This window comes from Salmo trutta, chromosome 33, assembly GCF_901001165.1.
Source record: "Salmo trutta chromosome 33, fSalTru1.1, whole genome shotgun sequence".
Taxonomy (NCBI): domain Eukaryota; kingdom Metazoa; phylum Chordata; class Actinopteri; order Salmoniformes; family Salmonidae; genus Salmo; species Salmo trutta.
In genome coordinates, this window is record NC_042989.1 from 36426336 (window position 1) to 36452260 (window position 25925).

At 45.3% G+C, this 25925-nt stretch overlaps 1 protein-coding gene across 4 annotated transcripts in view; it reads right to left on the bottom strand.

The window, feature by feature from the left end:
- Positions 1–25925, bottom strand: part of LOC115172917 (echinoderm microtubule-associated protein-like 1) — an 80585-nt gene that overhangs the window by 17911 nt on the left and 36749 nt on the right. For 3 of the 4 annotated variants that reach the window (XM_029730786.1, XM_029730784.1, XM_029730783.1), the window contains exons 2-6: positions 16072–16254; positions 11648–11780; positions 6019–6150; positions 5703–5731; positions 3420–3446 (exon numbers count right to left, since the gene is read on the bottom strand). In XM_029730786.1, the coding sequence (XP_029586646.1) occupies positions 3420–3446; positions 5703–5731; positions 6019–6150; positions 11648–11780; positions 16072–16254 (504 nt within the window). The remainder of the gene's footprint in view (positions 1–3419; positions 3447–5702; positions 5732–6018; positions 6151–11647; positions 11781–16071; positions 16255–25925) is intronic. The other variant, XM_029730785.1, reaches the window with a different exon arrangement.

Below are 25925 nucleotides of genomic sequence, written 5' to 3' on the forward strand. Positions count from 1 at the left end.
GGGGTGTAGAGACTTGAGAATGAGAGGGGGGTGTAGAGACTTGAGAATGAAAGAGGGGTGTAGAGACAGAATGAGAGAGGGGTGTAGAGACTTGAGAATGAGAGAGGGGTGTAGAGACTTGAGAATGAGAGAGGGGTGTAGAGACTTGAGAATGAAAGAGGGGTGTAGAGACTTGAGAATGAGAGAGGGGTGTAGAGACTTGAGAATGAGAGAGGGGTGTAGAGACTTGAGAATGAGAGAGGGGTGTAGAGACTTGAGAATGAGAGAGGGGTGTAGAGACTTGAGAATGAGAGAGGGGTGTAGAGACTCTTGAGAATGAAAGAGGGGTGTAGAGACTTGAGAATGAGAGAGGGGTGTAGAGACTTGAGAATGAGAGAGGGGTGTAGAGACAGAATGAAAGAGGGGTGTAGAGACTTGAGAATGAGAGAGGGGTGTAGAGACTTGAGAATGAGAGAGGGGTGTAGAGACAGAATGAAAGAGGGGTGTAGAGACTTGAGAATGAGAGAGGGGTGTAGAGACTTGAGAATGAGAGAGGGGTGTAGAGACTTGAGAATGAGAGAGGGGTGTAGAGACTTGAGAATGAGAGAGGGGTGTAGAGACTCTTGAGAATGAGAGAGGGGTGTAGAGACTTGAGAATGAGAGAGGGGTGTAGAGACTTGAGAATGAGAGAGGGGTGTAGAGACAGAATGAAAGAGGGGTGTAGAGACTTGAGAATGAGAGAGGGGTGTAGAGACTTGAGAATGAGAGAGGGGTGTAGAGACTCTTGAGAATGAGAGAGGGGTGTAGAGACTTGAGAATGAGAGAGGGGTGTAGAGACTTGAGAATGAGAGAGGGGTGTAGAGACTTGAGAATGAAAGAGGGGTGTAGAGACTTGAGAATGAGAGGGGGGTGTAGAGACTTGAGAATGAGAGAGGGGTGTAGAGACTCTTGAGAATGAGAGAGGGGTGTAGAGACTTGAGAATGAAAGAGGGGTGTAGAGACTCTTGAGAACGAAAGAGGGGTGCAGAGCAGTGGGGGCTGTTGAAGGGAGGATGGCTCATAATATAGTATGGAAAGGAGTGAATGGAATGGCATCAAACCCACGGAACCCACGGAACCCACGTATTTGATGTGTTTGATGTATTTGATACAATTCCACTCACTCCACTCCATCCACTACCACGAGCCTGTCCTCCCCAATTAAGGTGCCACCAACTTCCTGTGGTGTAGAGCTGATGAGAATGAAAGAGGGGTGTAGAGATGATCAATAGTTTAGAGGGGTGTAGAGACGATCAATAGTTTAGAGGGGTGTAGAGACGATCAATAGTTTAGAGGGGTGTAGAGACGATCAATAGTTTAGAGGGGTGTCATGGTTACGAGATGTTGATATACTTTTTAAAAATGAAAAGTTTTAAAGGAGTGAATGCATTTAGTAAAGGAAATTATAGATCAGAAAAACATAGAGATAGATAGGCTTTAATTTTCCTTTTATTCAGATAATAACAACGAATGATGCAAAATGAACAGAGAAGACAACATGCATAGGGTCACGGTGCCACAGCAAGGGAAGCAAAAACAACCAAGAAGAAAAAAAACAGAACATAAAACATAAAACATGACGGTCATGGAAAGGAATGCTTTTTCAAATCCGTTTTTTTACAAGTTTAACACTGAACTCTTTTTCAATCTAATGCCAAGAGCTGGTATAGGCCTAGCTTAGTAACAGATTTGGAAGTACTGGCTAGGTGATTTGACGGGGCTCCTGTAGTTCGGAGTGTCTAAAGGAGAGTGGCTAACTGACTTTCTCAGGGGGATGGTGAACATCGGGGTCTTCCTGACTCCAGTGGACCTGACAGACTTGTCAGCTGTGTGGGGAGCGGAGGAGCGGCCAGACATGGCTGCTACACTTGATTTGGGCGCCTCAGCGGTTCCAGTCCTTTTCGACGGGCGGGCCAGATATATCTGCACGGTTACTAGGTAGGTTAGGTGGAAGAGTTGGAAATGGGGCCAGTGGGAAGGAGGAGGAGGGGTCAGTAGAATATATCCAAGTTAGATTTGATTGACAACTTGCTCTTCTGCTACAATGGACGACCACAAAACACGGGACCGGTACGATACAAGCTACCGTGTCTACTGGTTTACAACCGCTGGTGGGCTAAACTACTGGGGCTCTCACTCTTCAAGTTACGCTTGAGACTTTTACTAAAAGACTGCATTAGTGGCTCAACATATAACTAATGTCTATGATAAACATGAGACATTAAAGCGTCTTCTTTTTTTATCTACTTTAGCTGGCATCAGGGTGAATAACAGTCATCTTTAAATATGTTCACTTGACCTACCATGCTTTTCTTATGTATTTTTAAATGTTTTATTTTTTTGTTGTTGCCACTGACAGCTTTGAATTTGTCACAAGGACCATGAGTTTCACGAGAGTCTGCTTCCAAACATGTCTCTTTCATCTTTCTTTAGCCAGGCTTGTGGAAATTGGGCATAAGCTGTCCATCAAACACTCCCTACTGAAGGCCATGCAAGAGAAGGCAACTCCAAAAAGACTTCAAAAGCAAAGACATTGTAATGCAAACAGCCCTTTTCAGGATACGTGATTCCAACACAAGACATTTGGCTTGTTGTGCTCTGAAAAGGGGGCTCTTAGGAGATCAGGGTGCACTGCAGGAAATATTTGGTGGGGTTCCTATGGTGACTAGGACAAAAGAGAGCTGTGTGGCTGTGAGCAAACATATCTAGAATGTGGCAATTCCACACTAAGCTTAACAGCTAGTCTAAAAGCATCACTGCAATCAACCAGACACAGTTCAGACTCAGTGTATTAGAGCATAGTTTCCCAAACTCTGCACTATAACTACACAGCTGATTCAAATAATCGTCTCATCATCAAGCTTTGATTATTTGGACCAGCTGTGTAGTGCTGGGGCAAAAACCAAAACGTGTACCCAGAGGGGGCCCAAAGACCGAGTTTGGGAAACCCTGTGTTAGAGTGTGTATGTTAGTCCACAGTTGGCATATTGGGGAGGGATACTATCACACTCACTGTCAACCCAAACCCACCCGTGCCATGGGGCTGCTCTCTGTGCATTGGGCCTATGACTCACAGGCAAAAGGAGTCAGTCAGTAGCCTATACTGTACGTTCTCGCACGAGACAAGAACAATAGCTGTAGTCTAAGTCTAATAGCTCCAGGTATGTGTAACGTAACATCCTGCCGACTACGCCATATTGTGATATGGAGGGGTCTTAGCTACCACACTATGTCTTTGGGTGCAATTCCCATGATGGTGGCGTAGTGTGTCAGATAACAACACCCCCCCCCATGCCACATACGGCTCCTTTATGCGTAGATGAACTATATGTCTAAGGCTTTAGGAGAACACAATGTCCAGAGAGCTGCTAACGTAAGGGGGCTTGAGGACCAAAACATACCTTTGCAGTGTGTCACTCGTCGCATCCCTTGTGAGTTCAGAGAGAAGGGGACAGAAGGACCAGGTGAGGTTTTGCTTCCTGTTCCTGACCTGGACTTCCTGTTCCTGACCTGGACTTCCTGTTTCTGACCTGGATTTACTCATCATTGGGACTTCTTCCACTTCCTCCGTTTTATGCAAGCGCATTGACAACACTTAGGTTATTGTGATTGAGGTATTTTCTGTTTGAATCTAGACAAATCATCCATCCATCCAATCTAATCTACCAGTCTGATCTACCCATCTACCAGTCTGAACAGGAGCATCTGACCATTTCACATAGGCCACAGGCTAAGCATGTAGTGTTTCTGTTACTTGCTCGGTTCTTATGGATTTGTGGAAGATTAGATGGGCTGCAGAGAGATTCTAATCAACAGAAAACAATTCCACAGATTATATGAAGGCACAGTGTCCATTGGGACTATTCAGATTATATGAAGGAACAGTGTCCATTGGGACTATTCGGATTATATGAAGGAACACTGTCCATTGGGACTATTCAGATTATACGAAGGCACAGTGTCCATTGGGACTATTCAGATTATTCAGGCATCATCTCGATAGCTGTTATGTGTAATCAGTTATTTGCATTGACTCGTTGACTTCTTCTTAAGGTTGAAGGTTTATGACACTACCCTGGGACTGTGCTGGTCTGATCAGGCCATTATAGACAATAATTGATTCATATCATCAACAAGGATATGTTGGTGCCAGTGCATTTTCTCTGCTGATCAGCACCCGCTATCTTGCTGGAATTAAACCTCAGCCACATTAAGGTTCAGCATGAATCAACCCCCAGCCACAGTAAGGTTCAGCATGAATCAACCCCCAGCCACAGTAAGGTTCAGCATGACTCAACCCCCAGCTACAGTAAGGTTCAGCATGACTCAACCCCCAGCCACAGTAAGATTCAGCATGAATCAACCCCCAGCCACAGTAAGGTTCAGCATGAATCAACCCCCAGCCACAGTAAGATTCAGCATGAATCAACCCCCAGCCACAGTAAGGTTCAGCATGAATCAACCCCCAGCCACAGTAAGGTTCAGCATGAATCAACCCCCAGCCACAGTAAGATTCAGCATGAATCAACCCCCAGCCACAGTAAGGTTCAGCATGAATCAACCCCCAGCCACAGTAAGGTTCAGCAAGAATCAACCCCCAGCCACAGTAAGGTTCAGCATGAATCAACCCCCAGCTACAGTAAGGTTCAGCATGACTCAACCCCCAGCCACTGTAAGGTTCAGCATGAATCAACCCCCAGCCACAGTAAGATTCAGCATGAATCAACCCCCAGCTACAGTAAGGTTCAGCATGACTCAACCCCCAGCCACAGTAAGGTTCAGCATGAATCAACCCGCAGCCACAGTAAGGTTCAGCATGAATCAACCCCCAGCCACAGTAAGGTTCAGCAAGGATCAACCCCCAGCCACAGTAAGGTTCAGCATGAATCAACCCCCAGCCACAGTAAGGTTCAGCATGACTCAACCCCCAGCCACAGTAAGGTTCAGCAAGGATCAACCCCCAGCCACAGTAAGGTTCAGCATGAATCAACCCCCAGCTACAGTAAGGTTCAGCATGAATCAACCCCCAGCCACAGTAAGGTTCAGAGGGGTGATGATCAATCAGGGAGAATTTCACCAGATAAATCAGCCTAATGGGATACAGCAATGTAATTTACACAGTGATCAATACCACTCTGGAGATCTCATAATGTTTACTGTTACTACTACTGTATACAAACTCATACAGTAAAACGTGTAGTACAGGTGTATTACTCCAGGTAAGGAAAGGAAAAAGGAAATCAGATGACAATGGAGGTTAAAATGCTTCATCGGAATTTATGTGAGGATGGAAGAGGTTATGGAAGGTTGGATGATTAATGGTTTGGAGGATGAATGTTTTCAACACGTTACAACAGAAACGTCACCGCTGTACATCACAGCACATCACAGAACAGCCTTGAGTGGTAGTCTGTGAGCTGAGAATTAATCAAGTGAGCAAAAGTGGTTGAAATTACGTCATTACAACGTCATTACAACCAAACTTGTGTCACTATGACGTCATTGCGACCAGTTTGGCCCGATGGGGGAGGAGGAGCTAACTTTAACCTGCAAAGAACAGGTAACATACCTTACATTTGTTTTGCACGTCTGTTAAACAATCCTGACCAATTGAATTAGCCCTCTAACTCACAGGGAGCCAATGAGTGCATGGCATCACTGATTAGAGTACCGTTGGTTCTTACCTGTATTGAAAACGGGCTCCTTCAGTTTGCTGCAGGGTGGAAGGGAAAAAAAGCTGTGTCAACACTTCCCGTCACTGCGACCAGGTACGTTCAATCAAGCGCAGATAAAGTATTTGAACGATAACTAACACTAATTGAACCCAGGGTCATGTGCAGTAGGGTGAAACGTTTTGAAACCAACTGAAACGGGTAGGTTTCCAATAAGAAAGGCTTGTTTTAGTTTTAGGTTTAAAAACATTTCACTGCGGTGTGCCTTACTGAACACTACCCAGGTCTGGCTGTGAAGGACTAGTCATTGTTGTTATGCTGGCTGTACCTTTCGCTGGCTCTCTTGCCGCTGGAGTTGCTCCCGGTGGAGCCGGCACGGGTGCGGTTACTCTTGGAGTCGCCGCTGTCTTTGCGCATCAGCGTACTCATCGTTTCGTTGGAGTTGGTTCTCCTCACAGTGCTGGGGAGAGATGGTCAAATGGACAATATAACTACCCGATGGTGCCTTTTAAATGAATACAGCTGCTTTAAAAGATATCGTCCAAGGAATGATGTTTCTAAGGTGCATCAGGAGTACTTCTTTACTTGTCTGTAAACTATTGAAATGAACACCCAAGATGTCTCTCTCTGGGGAGAGATGGTAAAGTAGATGATAAAATGACTGAATGGTAAAAGAGAGAAGATAAAAAAAACATGACCTGGCACACCTAGATAAATTATTTTGGACGAGGTGCTGACTAACGGCGAATAAACTATAAACTATCAAAATAAAGAGAGTCACACACACTCCATATATAAACTCCCAGTAATGTATTTAGCATTATTTGGTAAATACCCAATAAATTACTGGGAGTATCTGTTACAAGCCCTCATATGTCCTTGTTAAGTACAGACCATGATAGAACACCAAAGGAAGGCCCTATGCTAGAAAACCAGATTACTGATCCATGACAGAGAGAGACTTTTTCCTCTCTTTCCGCTGTGGACACATTTGTGAGGAGGGTATTAGAGGAGATGGTTGAAACGTGTCAAAAGGCTGCCCATTCAAATGCCTGTACAAAGGAAGGGCCTTATCAGCAGTCCATTGGCTAGAATGGCTTCCAGGCTCAAGTCTAATCCGGCATACAAAACCAAAGTCCATTCACTCTTGCCGTTGGGGCTGATGTTATCCCTCTGAAACAGGGTCCGGGGATGTGTGTGTGTGTGTGTGTGTGTGTGGGGTGGAGGGGGTCTTTGTTAGTTGAGGTATGTCAGGCAGCAGGCACACCTCAATCAGGAATGGAGTTAATTAGGCCATGGGGACTTTATTTAAATATTTTGCCAACATTGGTGGGCATGGGAGCAGCGCCTAATGTAGTTGATCTAATCAACACACACATGGTTACTGGTGAGACTGGGTCTGGGGGGTTAGGGCCAGACAGATGGAGAGACTGGGTTCTGGGAGGTTAGGGCCAGACAGACTGGAGAGACTGGGTCTGGGGGGTTAGGGCCAGACAGACTGGAGAGACTGGGTCTGGGGGGTTAGGGCCAGACAGATGGAGAGACTGGGTCTGGGGGGTTAGGGCCAGACAGACTGGAGAGACTGGGTCTGGGGGGTTAGGGCCAGACAGACTGGAGAGACTGGGTCTGGGGGGTTAGGGCCAGACAGACTGGAGAGACTGGGTCTGGGTGGTTAGGGTCAGACAGACTGGAGAGACTGGGTCTGGGGCGTTAGGGACAGACAGACTGGAGAGACTGGGTCTGGGTGGTTAGGGCCAGACAGACTGGAGAGACTGGGTCTGGGTGGTTAGGGCCAGACAGACTGGAGAGACTGGGTCTGGGGGGTTAGGGTCAGACAGACTGGAGAGACTGGGTCTGGGGGGTTAGGGCCAGACAGACTGGAGAGACTGGGTCTGGGGGGTTAGGGCCAGACAGACTGTAGAGACTGGGTCTGGGGCGTTAGGGCCAGACAGACTGTAGAGACTGGGTCTGGGGGGTTAGGGTCAGACAGACTGGAGAGACTGGGTCTGGGTGGTTAGGGCCAGACAGACTGGAGAGACTGGGTCTGGGGGGTTAGGGCCAGACAGACTGGAGAGACTGGGTCTGGGGGGTTAGGGCCAGACAGACTGGAGAGACTGGGTCTGGGGGGTTAGGGTCAGACAGACTGGAGAGACTGGGTCTGGGGGGTTAGGGTCAGACAGACTGGAGAGACTGGGTCTGGGGGGTTATGGCCAGACAGACTGGAGAGACTGGGTCTGGGGGGTTAGGGCCAGACAGACTGGAGAGACTGGGTCTGGGGGGTTAGGGCCAGACAGACTGGAGAGACTGGGTCTGGGAGGTTAGGGCCAGACAGACTGGAGAGACTGGGTCTGGGGGGTTAGGGCCAGACAGACTGGAGAGACTGGGTCTGGGGGGTTAGGGCCAGATAGACTGGAGAGACTGGGTCTGGGTGGTTAGGGTCAGACAGACTGGTGAGACTGGGTCTGGGGGGTTAGGGTCAGACAGACTGGAGAGACTGGGTCTGGGGGGTTAGGGTCAGACAGACTGGAGAGACTGGGTCTGGGGCGTTAGGGCCAGACAGACTGGAGAGACTGGGTCTGAGGGGTTAGGGCCAGACAGACTGGAGAGACTGGGTCTGGGGGGTTAGGGTCAGACAGATGGAGAGACTGGGTCTGGGGGGTTAGGGTCAGACAGATGGAGAGACTGGGTCTGGGGGGTTAGGGTCAGACAGATGGAGAGACTGGGTCTGGGGGGTTAGGGTCAGACAGATGGAGAGACTGGGTCTGGGGGGTTAGGGTCAGACAGACTGGAGAGACTGGGTCTGGGGGGTTAGGGCCAGACAGAACATTAGGAACACCTGCTCTTTCCATGACATAGACCGACCAGGTGAATCCAGGTGAAGCTTATCCCTTATTGACGTTCCCTGTTAAATCCACTTCGATCAGTTTAGATGAAGGGATGAAGACAGGTTAAAGAAGGATTTTTAACCCTTGATAAAATTGAGACATGGATTGTGTACGTGTTGCCATTCAGAGGGTGAATGGGCAAGACAAAATATTTAAATGTCTTTGAACGGGGTCTGGTAGTAAGTGCCAAGTGTACTGGTTTGAATGTGTCAATAACAGTAACGCTACTGGGTTTTTCACGCTCAACAATTTCACGTGTGTATTAAAATGGTCCACCACCCAAAAGACATCCAGCCAACTTGACACATCCAGCCAACTTGACACAACTGTGGGAAGCATTTGAGTCAACATGGGCCTGTGGAATCCCTGTGCATCCCTGTGGAACACTTTTGACACTTTTGTCCATGACCCGACCAATTGAGGCTGTTCTGAGGGCAAAAGGAGGTGCAACTCAATATTAGGTAGGTGTTCTTAATGTTTACACTCAGTGTATATCACTCTAGACCTATTGATTCAGTCTGGAGAAGGTTCTTCGATACGGCATCCATATTAGGAACTCTTCCACCCTCCCTCTTCTCCTCTTTATATCAATTTACTCTAGAGTCTGTGGTCTCATCCATCCACCATCCATCCGTCAGTCCAGGATTATGATAATTTGACTCCAGGCATAACCATCAGTGGAGGAGTGCCTTTTGTTCCCCTGACAGTAGTGATTGATTACCTGTGCTCCCCTTGCCCCAGTCAGCCCCAGTCAGTTAATCGGGGCCTGGTCTCTGAATGCCACGGCGGTGAGTATGGGGATGGCTGTGACAGCACTGTCCCTTTGTTTTACCGTCCATGTAAAATGTCAATGGCTCTCCCTTCTGAGGAGGGGACATTTATGCCAGGGGGAAAATGAGATGTGGCACAGACAGGCCAAACAGGATACAGTAGTAATGCAGTGAAGAGAAACAGTGTGGGTTTGTAGGAGACATAATGTGGGTTTGTAGGACATGTAATGTGGGTTTGTAGGAGACATAATGTGGGTTTGTAGGAGACATAATGTGGGTTTGTAGGAGACATAATGTGGGTTTGTAGGAGACATAATGTGGGTTTGTAGGATACATAATGTGGGTTTGTAGGATACATAATGTGGGTTTGTAGGATACATAATGTGGGTTTGTAGGAGACATAATGTGGGTTTGTAGGAGACATAATGTGTCACGACTTCTGCCGAAGTCGGTTCCTCTCCTTGTTTGGGCGGTGTTCGGCAGTTGACGTCACCGGTCTTCTAGCCATCGCCGATCCCTTTTTCATGTTCCATTTGTTTTGTCTGGTTCACACACACACACCTGGTTTCAGTTCCCTAATTACATGTTATATATTTTCCCTCTGTTTCCCCCATGTCCTATCCGGGAATTGATTATTCTGTAAGTACTCGTGCTATGTGTTACTGGTGCGCTACGGGTTTTGTACCCATGTGTTTGTTGTTTTGTATGCCGTTAGTTTTATATATTAAACTGCTCCGGCTATTCACCAAGTTCTGCTCTCCTGCGTTTGACTTCCCTGCCACCAGTTACTCACCCCTTACATAATGTGGGTTTGTGGGAGACATTATGTGGGTTTGTGGGAGTTATAATGTGGGTTTGTCGGAGTTATAATGTGGGTTTGTCGGAGACATAATGTGGGTTCGTTTCCCACGGGGGGCCAGCACAGAAAAAAAATGTATGATATGTATGAAATTGTATGAAATGTATGCATTCACTACTGTAAGTCGCTCTGGATAAGAGCGTCTGCTAAATAACTAAAATGTAATGTAAATGTAGACATAATGTGGGTTTGTCGGAGACATAATGTGGGTTTGTAGGAGACATAATGTAGGTTTGTAGGAGACATAATGTAGGTTTGTAGGAGACATAATGTGGGTTTGTCGGAGACATAATGTGGGTTTGTCGGAGACATAATGTGGGTTTGTCGGAGACATAATGTGGGTTTGTAGGATACATAATGTGGGTTTGTGGGAGACATAATGTGGGTTTGAGGGAGACATAATGTGGGTTTGAAGGAGACATAATGTGGGTTTGTAGGAGACATAATGTGGGTTTGTAGGAGACATAATGTGGGTTTGTCGGAGACATAATGTGGGTTTGTGGGAGACATAATGTGGGTTTGAGGGAGACATAATGTGGGTTTGAAGGAGACATAATGTGGGTTTGAAGGAGTTATAATGTGGGTTTTTAGGGGACATTATGTGGGTTTGTGGGAGATATAATGTGGGTTTGTTGGAGACATAATGTGGGTTTGTGGGAGACATAATGTGGGTTTGTTGGAGACATAATGTGGGTTTGTTGGAGACATAATGTGGGTTTGAAGGAGACATAATGTGGGTTTGAAGGAGACATAATGTGGGTTTGAAGGAGACATAATGTGGGTTTGTGGGAGACATAATGTGGGTTTGAAGGAGACATAATGTGGGTTTGTGGGAGACATAATGTGGGTTTTTTCGGAGACATAATGTGGGTTTGAAGGAGACATAATGTGGGTTTGTAGGAGACATGATGTGGGTTTGTACGAGATAATGTGTCGACTTAGTGGACTAATCAAATAAACACACCACAGGTGGGATGATTTCCTAAGTTGTATGATTTTTTTGTTCCTGTAGAACTGTGTATTTCAATAGTGTCCACGTACTGAGCTTTAGGGTACAACTGACTTTCACTACGTTCAACTACTCACACTGCCAGCTGGCAGCAAACCAGAACAAAATGTGGTTGTCTGCTTGGAATACAGTCGTTACTGTTTTTATAGGATCAATTAGTCAACACTAAAACACTAGGGTTGGTTTTACTCAAAGCAAGAAAAAATACTGTTGGAAGATGTCTCATAAACTGACCCTATATCTCATAAACTGACCCTATATCTCATAAACTGACCCTATATCTCATAAACTGACCCTATGTCTCATAAACTGACCCTATATCTCATAAACTGACCCTATATCTCATAAACTGACCCTATATCGGGTCACATGGTCAGGAAAACGCCTGGATTTAGGCCTACCAAAAGGTAATGGGAGCGATTTGAGCTGTTTACCTCTTGTTTGCTGTTGCAGCAGCATCCTTCCTGGAGTTGGAGAGGGATGGTAGCGTGCCACCACTTTTCTTTGGTAGGACAGTGCCGTTGTTGACCATGGGCCTTAGAGGGAGGGCAGCCATCATGGGTCTGGCTGTAAAACAAACACACACAGTAGCACAGAGTAAGTGGGGCTTTGCATTGAACCAGCTTCAACTGATGATCTGCCCTGAACCAGCTACAACATACAGAAAATACCCACTCCTCATGGTGACTAGCTGTTGGGAACTGTCATAGTCAGGTGTGAAGTGAACAAACCAGAAATGAGATTGTGACAACAATGTAAAGGCAATCATTTATAGGAAAGGTTGAATACAATGCTTTGGAGACATCCCAGCGTTGTCATTAAATCTGATGACATTATAAACGGAAACTGATTGAAATGATGTACTTATAACATAATTTCAACCGGTTTTGCCAAGTTTGCCCCACTGGAATTGATCACATGAAAGCATATCCAATACTAGACACTTCCACTGCTCTTCTGACTCGGTCATTTTGAATGGAGATGGAAGCCAATAAACGGCCCTCGACAAGAGATGTACAACTAATAGGCTGATGGAAAATTCATGGGACTAAGCTGAGTCATGTGATGACGTACTGAACGTGGCAGAGATGTTTAACTCTTGAACCTGATTAGAACTTAGCAGAAGAGTGTAAGTATGTCTTTACTGGTTCTGGTCCAAAAAAGACTGATGATGATAATGGAAGAAAAGCCCACTCAGGGCTAGGGTTATATGTAATATATACAGTATGCTTCTCCCGTGATCTAGTTCTGCATTTACATTTACAACATTTGGGCTGAAACAGCCTTCATCCTGACCGGTTGCATCACCGCCTGGTATGGCAACTGCTCGGCATCTGACCGTAAGGCGCTACAGAGAGTAGTGCGAACAGCCCAGTACATCACTGGGGCCAAGCTTCCTGCCATCCAGGACCTCTATACCAGGCGGTGTCAGAGGAAGGCCCAAAAAATGGTCAAAGACGGTCTCTGTTACCGCACGTCAAGCGGTACAAGAGCGCCAAGTCTAGGTCCAATAGGCTCCTCAACAGCTTTTACGCCCAAGCCATAAGACTGCTGAACAACTAATAAAATGGCCACCCGGACTATTTACATTGATCCCCCCCCCCAATCGCTACTCGCTGTTTATTATCTATGAATAGTCACTTTACTCCTACCCCCACACATAGACCCCCCCACCCCTGCTGCTACTCTCTGTTTATTATCTATGAATAGTCACTTTACTCCTACCCCCACACATAGACCCCCGATCCCTGCTGCTACTCGCTGTTTATTATCTATGAATAGTCACTTTACTCCTACCCCCACACATAGACCCCCCCATCCCTGCTGTTTATTATCTATGAATAGTCACTTTACTCCTACCCCCACACATAGACCCCCCCACCCCTGCTGCTACTCTCTGTTTATTATCTATGAATAGTCACTTTACTCCTACCCCCACACATAGACCCCCGATCCCTGCTGCTACTCGCTGTTTATTATCTATGAATAGTCACTTTACTCCTACCCCCACACATAGACCCCCCCACCCCTGCTGCTACTCTCTGTTTATTATCTATGAATAGTCACTTTACTCCTACCCCCACACATAGACCCCCCCATCCCTGCTGCTACTCGCTGTTTATTATCTATGAATAGTCACTTTACTCCTACCCCCACACATAGACCCCCCCACCCCTGCTGCTACTCTCTGTTTATTATCTATGAATAGTCACTTTACTCCTACCCCCACACATAGACCCCCCCATCCCTGCTGCTACTCGCTGTTTATTATCTATGAATAGTCACTTTACTCCTACCCCCACACATAGACCCCCCATCCCTGCTGCTACTCGCTGTTTATTATCTATGAATAGTCACTTTACTCCTACCCCCACACATAGACCCCCCCATCCCTGCTGTTTATTATCTATGAATAGTCACTTTACTCCTACCCCCACACATAGACTCAGTATTGGGTTACTTGTTTAACTTTACTTTATTTAGTAAATATTTTCTTAACTCTATTTTCTTAAAACTGCATTGCTGGTTTAGGGCTTGTAAGTAAGCATTTCACGGTAAAGTGTAACAAAAATCAATCAACTTTTTGTGTTATTAAAAAATTTACATTTTTATATTTGATTACCTGTTGTATTTGGCTTATGTGACCAATAAATGTGATTTGATCATCAGCCTTAATCAGCCGTCATCATCAGCATTCATCAGCCTTCTTCATCAGCCTTCATCATCAGTCTTCATCATCAGCCTTCATCATCAGCCTTCATCAATAGCCTTCATCATCAGCATTCATCAATAGCCTTCATCATCAGCATTCATCAATAGCCTTCATCATCAGCATTCATCAATAGCCTTCATCAATAGCCTTCATCATCAGCCTTCATCATCAGCCTTCATCATCAGCATTCATCAATAGCCTTCATCAATAGCCTTTATCATCAGCCTTCATCAATAGCCTTCATCAATAGCCTTCATCATCAGCCTCCATCATCAGCCTCCATCATCAGCCTCCATCATCAGCCTCCATCATCAGCCTCCAACTTGACTAGTGTGCTGCAGCTGAAACATTGTGTACTGTATGTGGACGCAGGAATAAAGAACTGGAGCAGCATATGCAGTCTGCAGACTTCTGTTCTTTTATTAGAAATCATGTCAGTCTCTCTGCTAGAACATCACTCACACCTTGAGTGACTCCATTCTAACATCATCAGGGGCCCACTTTACTCCCTCAGCATAATTGCTAACAGCACTGATAAGGGTTGCCAGGCCTGTATTTGTATGGATGGCAGAACAGTGGCTATAAAATATTTATCACTGCAGATAAAGCTGGTGGGGTTTGTTATAAGCTTGCTTTGCCCGGCTGGCACGCATGTGTATGCGTGGTTGCGTGTGTGTCCGTGGGTGTGTGTGTGTGTGTGTGTGTGTGTGTGTGTGTATGCAGTAGAATCACTCTTGGCAGGGCATACTGACAGAAGATATAGCAGAATTAGACCAAACAGACGCACCAGGCAGAGAGAGAGAGAGAGAGACATCAGAGAGAGAGAGAGAGAGAGAGAGAGAGAGAGACATCAGAGAGAGAGAGAGAGAGAGAGAGACATCAGAGAGAGAGAGAGAGAGAGAGAGAGAGAGAGAGAGAGACACACAGAGAGAGAGAGAGAGAGAGAGAGACACAGAGAGAGAGAGAGAGAGAGAGAGAGACACAGAGAGAGAGAGAGACACCAGAGAGAGAGAGAGAGAGACACAGAGAGAGAGAGAGAGAGAGAGAGAGAGAGCAGAGAGAGCAGAGAGAGCAGAGAGAGCAGAGAGAGCAGAGAGAGCAGAGAGAGCAGAGAGAGAGCAGGGAGAGAGAGAGCAGAGACATCAGAGAGAGAGCAGAGAGAGAGAGAGAGAGAGCAGAGAGAGAGAGAGAGAGAGCGAGAGAGCAGAGAGAGAGAGAGCAGAGAGAGAGAGAGCAGAGAGAGAGAGAGCAGAGAGAGATGACTCATACTAACACAGCTAAAATATGCATCATGTGACTAAATTAATCTACAAAACTAGGTGCACTGAGAATGATGATGTTCTCACAGTTGTTGTCTGTGAATTGTTGCAACATAATATGATTTAGTGTGGGTGTCCGTACATGCTAGAATGAAGGAAAAACCATGCAAGTGTTTCCACAGCATACCACCTCTCACCCACTCTGTGTTAGGGGACTGGAATGGCATGCAGTCTGGAGCACCACCAGCATCAGAATGCTCTCCATTGACCGTGTCCCAGTAGACACCAGTGCTCAGTAGACACCAGTGCTCAGTAGTATAATGCACATTTTAAGACATCCCTACTTCATTATGTCATAGGTAGAAGGGACATCTGGAAATGTTCACCATACATTAAACACAGTAGGCTCCATAGACACATGGCAGTGCTTGGTAAGGTTGCACAAAGCAGGCCATGTTAGAGGGGACAGATCCTACCTGGCTTTCCACCATTGCTTTCTGATGAGGGGGACCTTTTCATCACAGCTGGGTCTACAGCTGTAGATACACAGACCCACAACGACACAGAGTCCAGGAGAGGAGGATGAAAGAGTATCAGAAGTAGAAAGATGGATGGAGAAGAGGAAGAGATGGGACTGGGATGGGTGACTTTCTGTTTGTCACCGAAAGGGGTAAGGTTTCGCATCTATGTGTGTGTCTCTACCTGTGTGTGTGTCTACCTGTGTGTGTGTGTGTGTGTGTGTGTCTACCTGTGTGTGTGTGTGTGTGTGTGTGTGTGTGTGTGTGTGTGTCTACCTGTGTGTGTGTGTGTGTGTGTGTGTGTGTGTGTGTGTGTGTGTGTGTGTGTGTGTGTGTCTACGTCTGTATGTGCGTGAATCATCAGTTACCTTTGGTGGGCCCCCTCCTATTGGTCATGGCGTTTTGCTCCTCAGAGATGCTGAGGCGGCGCACCACGTCGGCCAGCGCTGACTTGAGCAGCTGGATCTCGTCCTCCTGCATCTGGACTCGCTGCTCCAGGGAGGCGATGCGGTCCGTCACCTCCATGCTGCTGGCTGCTGACGCGCTGTCATCTGGAGACGGCAGAAACACACACACTTATTAGGGTCTGACGTACACACACACACACACACACACACACACACACACACACACACACACACACACACACTCCTAGAGTGTTGTTTCTGTATTGATTATGGCTTTATCTCTGTGTCCTTGAAGTATTTTCGTTTTTAGCGTAGTTAGTACATCTGAGCACCATCCACGGAACATCGGCATCTGATAAATCTACAGAACAGCGATGGCGGTGCCAAATGTATCATGATGCCCCTCACCGTCCGCACCTGCCAAATCAACAGCCCCATTACAGACCCAGCCAGCCACCCTGCGGCCGACAAAACTCTACACACTGTACGCAAACGGTCGTCAAGCCTCTGACGCAGCCCACAAGTGTTTTAAATATGCAGTTGACACTAACAGAGAAACGTTTCCTCCACCCAGACCAAGCCTCTCTTCAAGGTTTTGACAGAGAAACGTTTCCTCCACCCAGACCAAGCCTCTCTTCAAGGTTTTGACAGAGAAACGTTTCCTCCACCCAGACCAAGCCTCTCTTCAAGGTTTTAACAGAGAAACGGCAAAATTCATCCAGTGGTGTTCAGATAACTTTCTTGAAATAAACGTTAAGAAAACAAGAGAAGGAAATCAATTTGAGAAGGAACAGAACTCCACTACCCCTACGAAGATCAATAGGGAATCAGTCTATAGAGTGAAATTGCAACAGAGAATGTTTTCTTTTACGCAAACTGAACTATTTTAATGTCGACCGCCATATCTTACAAATTTTCTATAAATCTGTTCTGCAGTGTGCTGTCCTTTGGTCTGATATGCATGTTTGGAAACAAGAAAGTGCCAGACCAAGTCAAGCTTTAGCGCTTGATTAAGACGGCGGGAAGGATAATTGGTATAGATCATGAATCAGCCGCCAACCTGCACACAAAACTCATCCTCCTAAAACTTGAAAGTATTTTACAGGATGGTGATCATCCCCTTCACTCAAAATTCAGTCACAGCAGCAGCCGGACAAGGGGAAAGAGACTTCTTCAAAAGAAAATTAAAACAGATATGGGGACTCTTTTACTCCAACAGCCACTAGGCTGTATAATAAATAGTCTGTTGGTCCCTCGAGTATACAGCATATTACACTTTCACTTTAAATGGGTTGCTATGGCAATTTGAATGAATTATTTTGTGTAGTTTCTGTGTTTTATGTACTTTATTTTTAAGCACATGACCAAATGAATTTCCCCTGGAAAAAGTTGATCTGAGTCACAAAGGGCAAAGGGCAAAGGCTTTTGTACAAGACAGCTTTATTCATGAGCTGTCTTGTCTTTCCATCTGTCTGTCTGTCCATCCTGTCTGTCCTGTCTGTCCTGTCTGTCCTGTCTGTCCTGTCTGTCCTGTCTGTCCATCCGTCTGTTCGTTCAGATGAGGTTGACACCACCACAGTAACCAATCACCCCCACACCCAACCAAAGCCCTCCTCGTGGCCTCCAGCTGCTCCCACTTTAATTCACTTGGCATCCCTGCAGTAATGATTACAGTTGATTAATGCTCCATTGGAGACATAGGCCAGGGTAAGTCTCAATACCGCTTTCCTCTGGGCCCATACTGCCTTTCGACATAGGCCTATAATAGGCTACTTTTAGTCATGAAAGTATACTGTGACTGCATGGGTAGATGGATAGATCTGGGAATTAAGATCAAGGTGGTGTGGTCTTCTTTCATGGCTTGTCCCTTTCGATTTGATAAGCACTACAGTCACCATCTGAGTAGGATTAGGTAGGTTCTGCATGCTCCATGGCTCCAGGATCATTGGAGTGTTAAGTTAACAGGTTACACTACAAACACACATTAGATTGATTTCCCATTAATGAAAACCAACCATGACGGTAGATTCTAGGAAATTGGCTTTGATGGGAATGAAAGGTGCATAACCCAAATCAATCACGATGACAAATATATCACGAGGAAGACATCAAACTTACTTACTGGGCCTTTAAATATACGATACTCAAACAAAATGGCCACCTAACCCAACGTGAAGGCTTTTTTATTAGACTATAAATGATTCCTTTGATGGAGACCTTCTTTAGATTCAGCTGTAAAGCCAAATCTGCTACTATAGCGGATGTTCTCTAAAGCAGAGTACACAAAGCCCACATCTCAGTGCTATAGCAGCTGCTTGGGGCAATGGAAGCACGGATACAACGACTGCCTGTCACAGCCCTGGTACCCCTGCGATCGGTCAGCCGATTGTACCGCTCACTAAGGTCACCTGGGCTCTCAATGGAATTGACTACTCCCACAGCAGACTGCTCAATAACAGAGAAAATAAGTCAGCCAACGGAATCAGAGTTAACACAAATCGGTGTTCTCCTCCCCGAAAGATGCTCCTTCATGAGGCAGTACCTTAATTAATTGTTTCTCAATATCTGGCCCCCGAACCGATACCGGTCTCAGAGATGATGCCAACCAGTCCCTAAGATGATGCCAACCAGTTCCTGACATGATGCCAACCGGTTCCTGACATGATGCCAACCAGTTCCTGAGATGATACCAACCAGTTCCTGTGATGATGCCAACCAGTCCCTAAAATGATGCCAACCAGTCCCTAAGATGATGCCAACCAGTCCCTGACATGATGCCAACCAGTCCCTGACATGTTGCCAACCAGTCCCTGAGATGATGCCAATCAGTTCCAGAGATGATGCCAACCAGTCCCTGAGATGATGCCAACCAGTCCCTGACATGATGCCAACCAGTTCCTGACATGATGCCAACCAGTTCCTGACATGATGCCAACCAGTCCCTGAGATGATGCCAATCAGTCCCAGAGATGATGCCAACCAGTCCCAGAGATGATGCCAACCAGTTCCTGACATGATGCCAACCAGTTCCCGACATGATGCAAACCAGTTCCTGAGAAGGTTCTCAAGTGCTAATTGCATTGTTAGCTGTCCACAAGGAGGAAGGACCATTGCTTGTCAATCCCTGGTACAGGAAGAACCATTGCTTGTCAATCCCTGGTACAGGAAGGACCTTTGCTTGTCAATCCCTGGTACAGGAAGGACCTTTGCTTGTCAATCCCTGGTACAGGAAGGACCTTTGCTTGTCAATCCCTGGTACAGGAAGGACCTTTGCTTGTCAATCCCTGGTACAGGAAGGACCTTTGCTTGTCAATCCCTGGTACAGGAAGGACCTTTGCTTGTCAATCCCTGGTACAGGAAGGACCTTTGCTTGTCAATCCCTGGTACAGGAAGGACCTTTGCTTGTCAATCCCTGGTATAGGAAGGACCATTGCTTGTCATTCCCTGGTATAGGAAGGACCATTGCTTGCCAGAGCCTGGGCCTGGGACCAAAAAGGTTGAGAAACACTGGATCAGAAGGTCATAGGACTGTAGGTTAGAGAAAGAATGCACAAAACATTCTGTTTGTTTTGCCTCAAAACTGAGACTTTTGTGTAGTGGCTTGTATCTATCTGGTTACCCTCAGTGTCAATACCAATCCATTCAGGATAGATGCTGTCCCAAGAAGTGTCAGACTCAATTAGAGAACCATCCATATAACTGCTCCTCTCTGCTAACACATCTACCTGTCCATCTACATTCCCCCAAATGGCTCTTGATATTCCTCACTGCGATTACCTTTCTCCAAAAATAACCAATGTCGTGACGGGTGAAGGGCCACATGTCTGCTTCTATAAGTGCTCGCTGATCAACCGAGCCTTGGCGTTTCGACCTAAGGCAGCCAGAAGGAAGTAAAGCGCTCTATTTTCTACCACAGACATTTCTGAGTAGATTTTTTTCAGGCCCCTGATGTCATTAATGCTGAACAACATAGCATCTTAACCTCCTCCTTTCCCCCCCATCCATTTCACCAGCTTCAGTCAGCCTCTGACAGATAATAGTTTCATTTATTTATTTTATTTTTCTGACAGGTATAGTTAAAGATGCATCGAGGAGACAGGAATAAAAAAGGGGCTGCTGTGGATGGTGCATGATCAAAGCAGAGAGGGACTCTATTTCTGTCTATGTATCCCCCTGTAATCTCATTAAAAATACAGCTCCTCTGCCTGAGCTATCTATCAATGCTGACTCACTCTACTTGACTTTATATTAGCCCGGAATGGCGGCATCTGAGGTGAGATTGAGATGAAATGAATGAGAAATGAACAAGAAATGAAAGAGAAATGGAAAGGAATCGCCACAGAGGACTCATCTTTGTTGCTTCATAAGATTATCTCAGAATGTTGTCATATTTCTAGATAGTTGCCTCTCTGGGAGAAAATATTAACAGGCCTAGCTGTGTGATTGATATACATTATATTTCCCTTCAGTATGCCGGAGAGGCCAAACAGTAGAGCTCAATTGACTCATGGAAAAAACGTGACTGTAAGCACTGACATGCAGCAGGGGTCACATGTCTCAGGACCAGTGAGTCACGCTATAGACTCCATTTCCACACGAAATCAATCTGGTGGTCTGGCTTCACTGAAAGCTTAGCCTAACAGATTAGCACAAAGTGCTTTCCAAAAAGGCAGGTTTAATAACCTAAACAAACTGTCTCTCAAATGTAAAATGCTCAAATTGTGGGCTGACACGAGTCTCTACAATCGTTCACTCTCTCAACCTCTCTCTTTTTTTTCTCAAGGCCATGAACAAAGATCACAATTCATTGACTGACTTGGAGGATGACACCCAAAGTTCATTATCCTCCAGATTCAATTTGTCTGAATGGTCATTCCCCGATTGAGAAGCTGTGAATCATGTCAGATAGAATTGAGTTAAAAACATATTGTAGGGAGGTCTGGGGTTGGTCTGGTGCAGGGATGGGAAACTTTGATGGGGGTGGGGGCCACAAAAAAATCAGAACTCATCATGAGGGGAAGCAGTTGCTCACTGGTCTGCATACCCACATGTGCTGGTTTAAATCTAATTTAATGCAATTCTACTCATTTTGCCATGGGGCAGAGATGAACATTTTCTGTGTTACAGCTAATTTCTTGCAATTCTACATTTTTTCCAAAGGGTGGAGGAAAATGTTTACAGGTTTTAATATGATATGTGAGTGAGACTGAAATCAATGCCCCCCGCCAGTAATTCGACCATGATTACTAAGTTTAGATAACTGGCCGATAGACTAACTAACCAATATTAAAAAGATCTAGCTGACATGGCCTAATTGAATGACTATCAGTGACTGACATAACAAGATAAGAAATAATTACCCATCCCTGGTCTAGTGGGTAACACCATGCACCACCTTTCAGCGCAGATCTGCCAGGTCCCATCGCTAATTAGGCACAAACACTCACATCGTAGTATCCAACCTAATCTAACCCAGCTGTCATTATGAGGTGGTGGGTCAAATGACAGAGGTGTATTAGCCAATGAGCTGGACAGATTACAGTTTGTCCATTTGACAGAGGTGTATTAGCCAATGAGATGGACACATTACAGTTCGTACATTTGGCAGAGGTGTATTAGCCAATGAGATGGACAGATTACAGTTTGTCAATTTGACAGAGGTGTATTAGCCAATGAGATGGACACATTACAGTTCGTACATTTGGCAGAGGTGTATTAGCCAATGAGATGGACAGATTACAGTTTGTCAATTTGACAGAGGTGTATTAGCCAATGAGATGGACAGATTACAGTTTGTCCATTTGACAGAGGTGTATTAGCCAATGAGATGGACACATTACAGTTCGTACATTTGGCAGAGGTATATTAGCCAATGAGATGGACAGATTACAGTTTGTCAATTTGACAGAGGTGTGTTAGCCAATGAGCTGGACAGATTACAGTTTGTCCATTTGGCTAACGAACGCCCTTGCTTGATCAGCTGGCGCTTAGGTCCTATAAATAGTACGGGGTGGATCAGAGAGGGGCCACTCACATTTTTTCGATGACCTGTTTAAAAGAGGACAGAAGGAAAGAAAGGAGGACCAGAGGAAGAGATTCTAGATTATCGAGGGGCCCAACTGCCCCCCTGGGACCCCACTACATGTCCCTAGAGGAATACCCAAGAATCCTCCTGACATCAGCCACATCCTTCCTCAGGTCAAACAGCGGTCAACATGTAACAGCATTAGCCCACATGCCCTCCTCCAGTTTTACACCCTGCTGGCTTAGGGTTTCATTAGGGGCCGGTCGGTCTGACATAGTCCCCCTGTTACCATACTCCCAAGACAAACGTGAGGAAGCCTGGAAATCAAGGCTAGGTCACCTCAGAGATATACTTTGGTGAATCTGGGGAGATGAAAGAGATAAGTGAAGCATTTTGTGGTGTTTACAAGGTCTGGTTGAAGTGATAGTAGTGCTGAGCTGTTAGTGCTTTTTGAGGTCGGTTCAGTTTCAGTTCGATCATAAAAAAAAGAATCGCGATTTCGGTTTAGAAGATTTTTTTTAGACATTAAATGCACTATGTATTATGTGGGTTGAATGCTGTAACAACACAGAATAAACCTATTAACAGAAGCCCCATGATGGTAGTGACTGCCCATTACTGCTTATCACTTATTAACTATCATTTACTCACATTACTTTACTTTAATAAAATATTTCAGTTATTGTGTATATTACATTTGTTTTATTTGATAACTTTATTATTTCATTCCAAGTCATCATCTCATCTCTATAGAGCTGCTGACTATGCTGTCTGACAAAATCACTATTTTAGTAGTTCTTCAAAGTAAATAAGGCATACAGTACTTTTATGACTGCTGAATACCAACTATCGATCACTTAGATAATGTATTTTCAGGTAGAGATACCTCGTGAAGAAACTTCTCTCTATGTATCGCCTCTTGATCACTCATTCTTCTTTCAGCTACATAGCAGATGCAAAAGAAACACAGACCGGACAAAATAGTAGCGCAATGGATTATGGTAATTCAGATAAAACAAATGGATTTCAAATAATCAAACTGTCTGTCAACTAGTTGTTAAAATAAATAAATGATAACCAACATTTCGGTTAATCGCTCAGCACTAAGGGATACATGAAAACCGAGAGAGGCTGACAGGCTTGGAACCACTTAATTTTAGCACCTGCGGTTGGAGCCAAAAGGCCAAAGCCAGGAAACCCCATTAGCATGCAAAGTGCACCTTGCATGTGCATATATATTAAGACAGCGCTAGGAGCATAATAGGTTGTCCCCTTCTCAACCCATTCTGTCAAACCCCCTCTGCTCTGTCTGTACAAGGTCCCTGGAGAGAGGCAAACACTGGGGAGATGGGTGGACTGACTGCTATTCTCTATATTTGTATTTTATTTAACTAGGCAAGTCAGTGAAACTAGGGTACGCTAGCGTCCCACCTGGCCAACATCCAGTGAAATTGCAGAGCGCCAAATTAAAAAACAGAAATACTCATAAAAATTCAGAAAACATACAAGTGTTATACATAGGTTTAAAGATTAACTTCTTGTGAATCCAACCACTGTGTCAGATTTCAAAAAGGCTTTACGGCGAAAGCAAACCATGCGATTATTTGAGAACAGCGCCCAGTAGACAAATCATTACAAACAGTAACCAGCCAAGTAGAAGAAGAGTTACACAAGGCAGAAATAGAGATAAAATGAATCACTTACCTTTGATGATCTTCATATGGTTGCACTCAGAAGACCTTCATTTACTCAATAAATGTTTGTTTTGTTCGATAAAGTCTCTCTTTATATCCAAATACCTCCGTTTTGTTCGCGCGTTTTCTTCAGTAATCCACAGGCTCAAACGCAGTCACAACAGGCAGACAAAAAATCCAAATTGTATCCGTAAAGTTCATAGAAACATGTCAAATGATGTTTATATTCAATCCTCAGGTTGTTTTTTGCCTAAATAATCGATAATATTTCAACCGGACAATAACGTCGTCAATATAAAAGATAAACAAGAAAGGCACGCTCTCGGGATTGCGCATGAAAAAGCTCTGTGACACTTTAGGGTCCAGTCATTCAGACTGCTCTTACTCCCTCATTTTTCAGAATACAAGCCTGAAACAATTTCTAAAGACTGTTGACATCTAGTGGAAGGCATAGGAACTGCAATTTGAGTCCTAAGTCAATGGATACTGTAATGGCACTGAATAGAATACCACAAAAATAAAAAAATCCTACTTGCTGGATGGATTTTTCACAGGTTTTTGCCTGCCAAATCAGTTCTGTTATACTCACAGACATTATTTAACAGTTTTGGAAACTTTAGAGTGTTTTCTATCCAAATCTACCAATTATGTGCTTCTGGGCCTGAGTAGCAGGCAGTTTAATTTGGGCACGCTTTTCATCCAAAATTCCGAATGCTGCCCCCTACCCTAGTGAAGTTAAGAACAAATTCTTATTTACAATGACGGCATAGGAACAGTGGGTTAACTGCCTTGTTCAGGGGCAGAACGACAGATTTTTACTTTGTCAGCTCGGGGACTTTATCTAGCAACCTTTCGGTTACTGGCCCAATGCTCTAACCACTAGGCTACCTGCAGCCCCGTACTGTAGGCTATAGTCTAACCATCCGATCTCAGAGTTCTGTCAAGCGATCCAGTCTGGCAGTGCTCTCTGAGGCAGAACCCACCACAGCAGCCTCCTTTTCCCCACACGTATACCCCCCCCCCACACCCACACACACACACCCCGACCCTCCATTCCCCACCAGGCTCAGTGGCACGAGACCAGAGGAGGAACACAGAGGAGACCATAGCATTCCTCTCCAGAACTTCTGTCAAAGAGCAAACAGCCACAATGCAGGCAGAGGATTAAGGAAGGGGATAATGATCCCATCTTGCTCGATGGTTATCACTATATGGGTTGGGTTGGGGGGATAGATTTGTCTATTAACAGGAAATGCACGTTTTATAGGCACTGTGTGAAAAAGCAATCTGGCCTCGTCTGAGAAGAGACATTTATCAGACTGGTGTAAAAGCCAACAAGCAAACAAACTAATCTGTACGCCAACCAATTAAACAGGGCTCAAATCGTCCCGTTGATTGGTAAAACTAGACACTAACAAAGAAAAGGTACAGCTGGTACCATGTGTTGCAATGGCCGCACAGCGACTGGTAACAGTGCACGATATTGGGATCCTGTCTCTGTCCAGATGAAGAACTCCCTCCCCCCTCTCTACATTCATCCTCGCTGCATCCCCTAGCACCCACTCCAAGCCTCGCCCAGGCTCCAGCTTACGGTAAGTTACTCACTCCCTCATAGAACACAGAAAAAAAAATAGCAGATGCATAGAAAATGAGGCAGCCTTTTTCTGCTGACTCATCACCAGTCTCTATGGGAGGAGGGTACAGCAGAGACCTGATGGCAATTAAAGACACACGCACACAAACAGCTTATTTAACCTTTATTTAACTAGGCAAGTCAGTTAAGAACAAACTCTTATTTACAACGACAGTCTACCCCCGGGCCAAACCCTAACAACGCTGGGCCAATTGTACGCCGCCCTATGGGACTCCCAATCACGGCCGGTTGTGATACAGCCTGGAATCGAACCAGGGTCTGTAGTGACGCCTCTAGCACTGAGATGCAGTGGATTGCTCTACTCTCTGCTTTGACATAATGCTCTTTTCAGTTGCCCGATTGGCCAACCTTTTCTCCCACAAACAAAGGCTTTGTGTACAAATGACAAATGGCAGGGAACTTTGGGCTTATTCAGACAGTGTTGTTGTAAGAGTTGGGATTT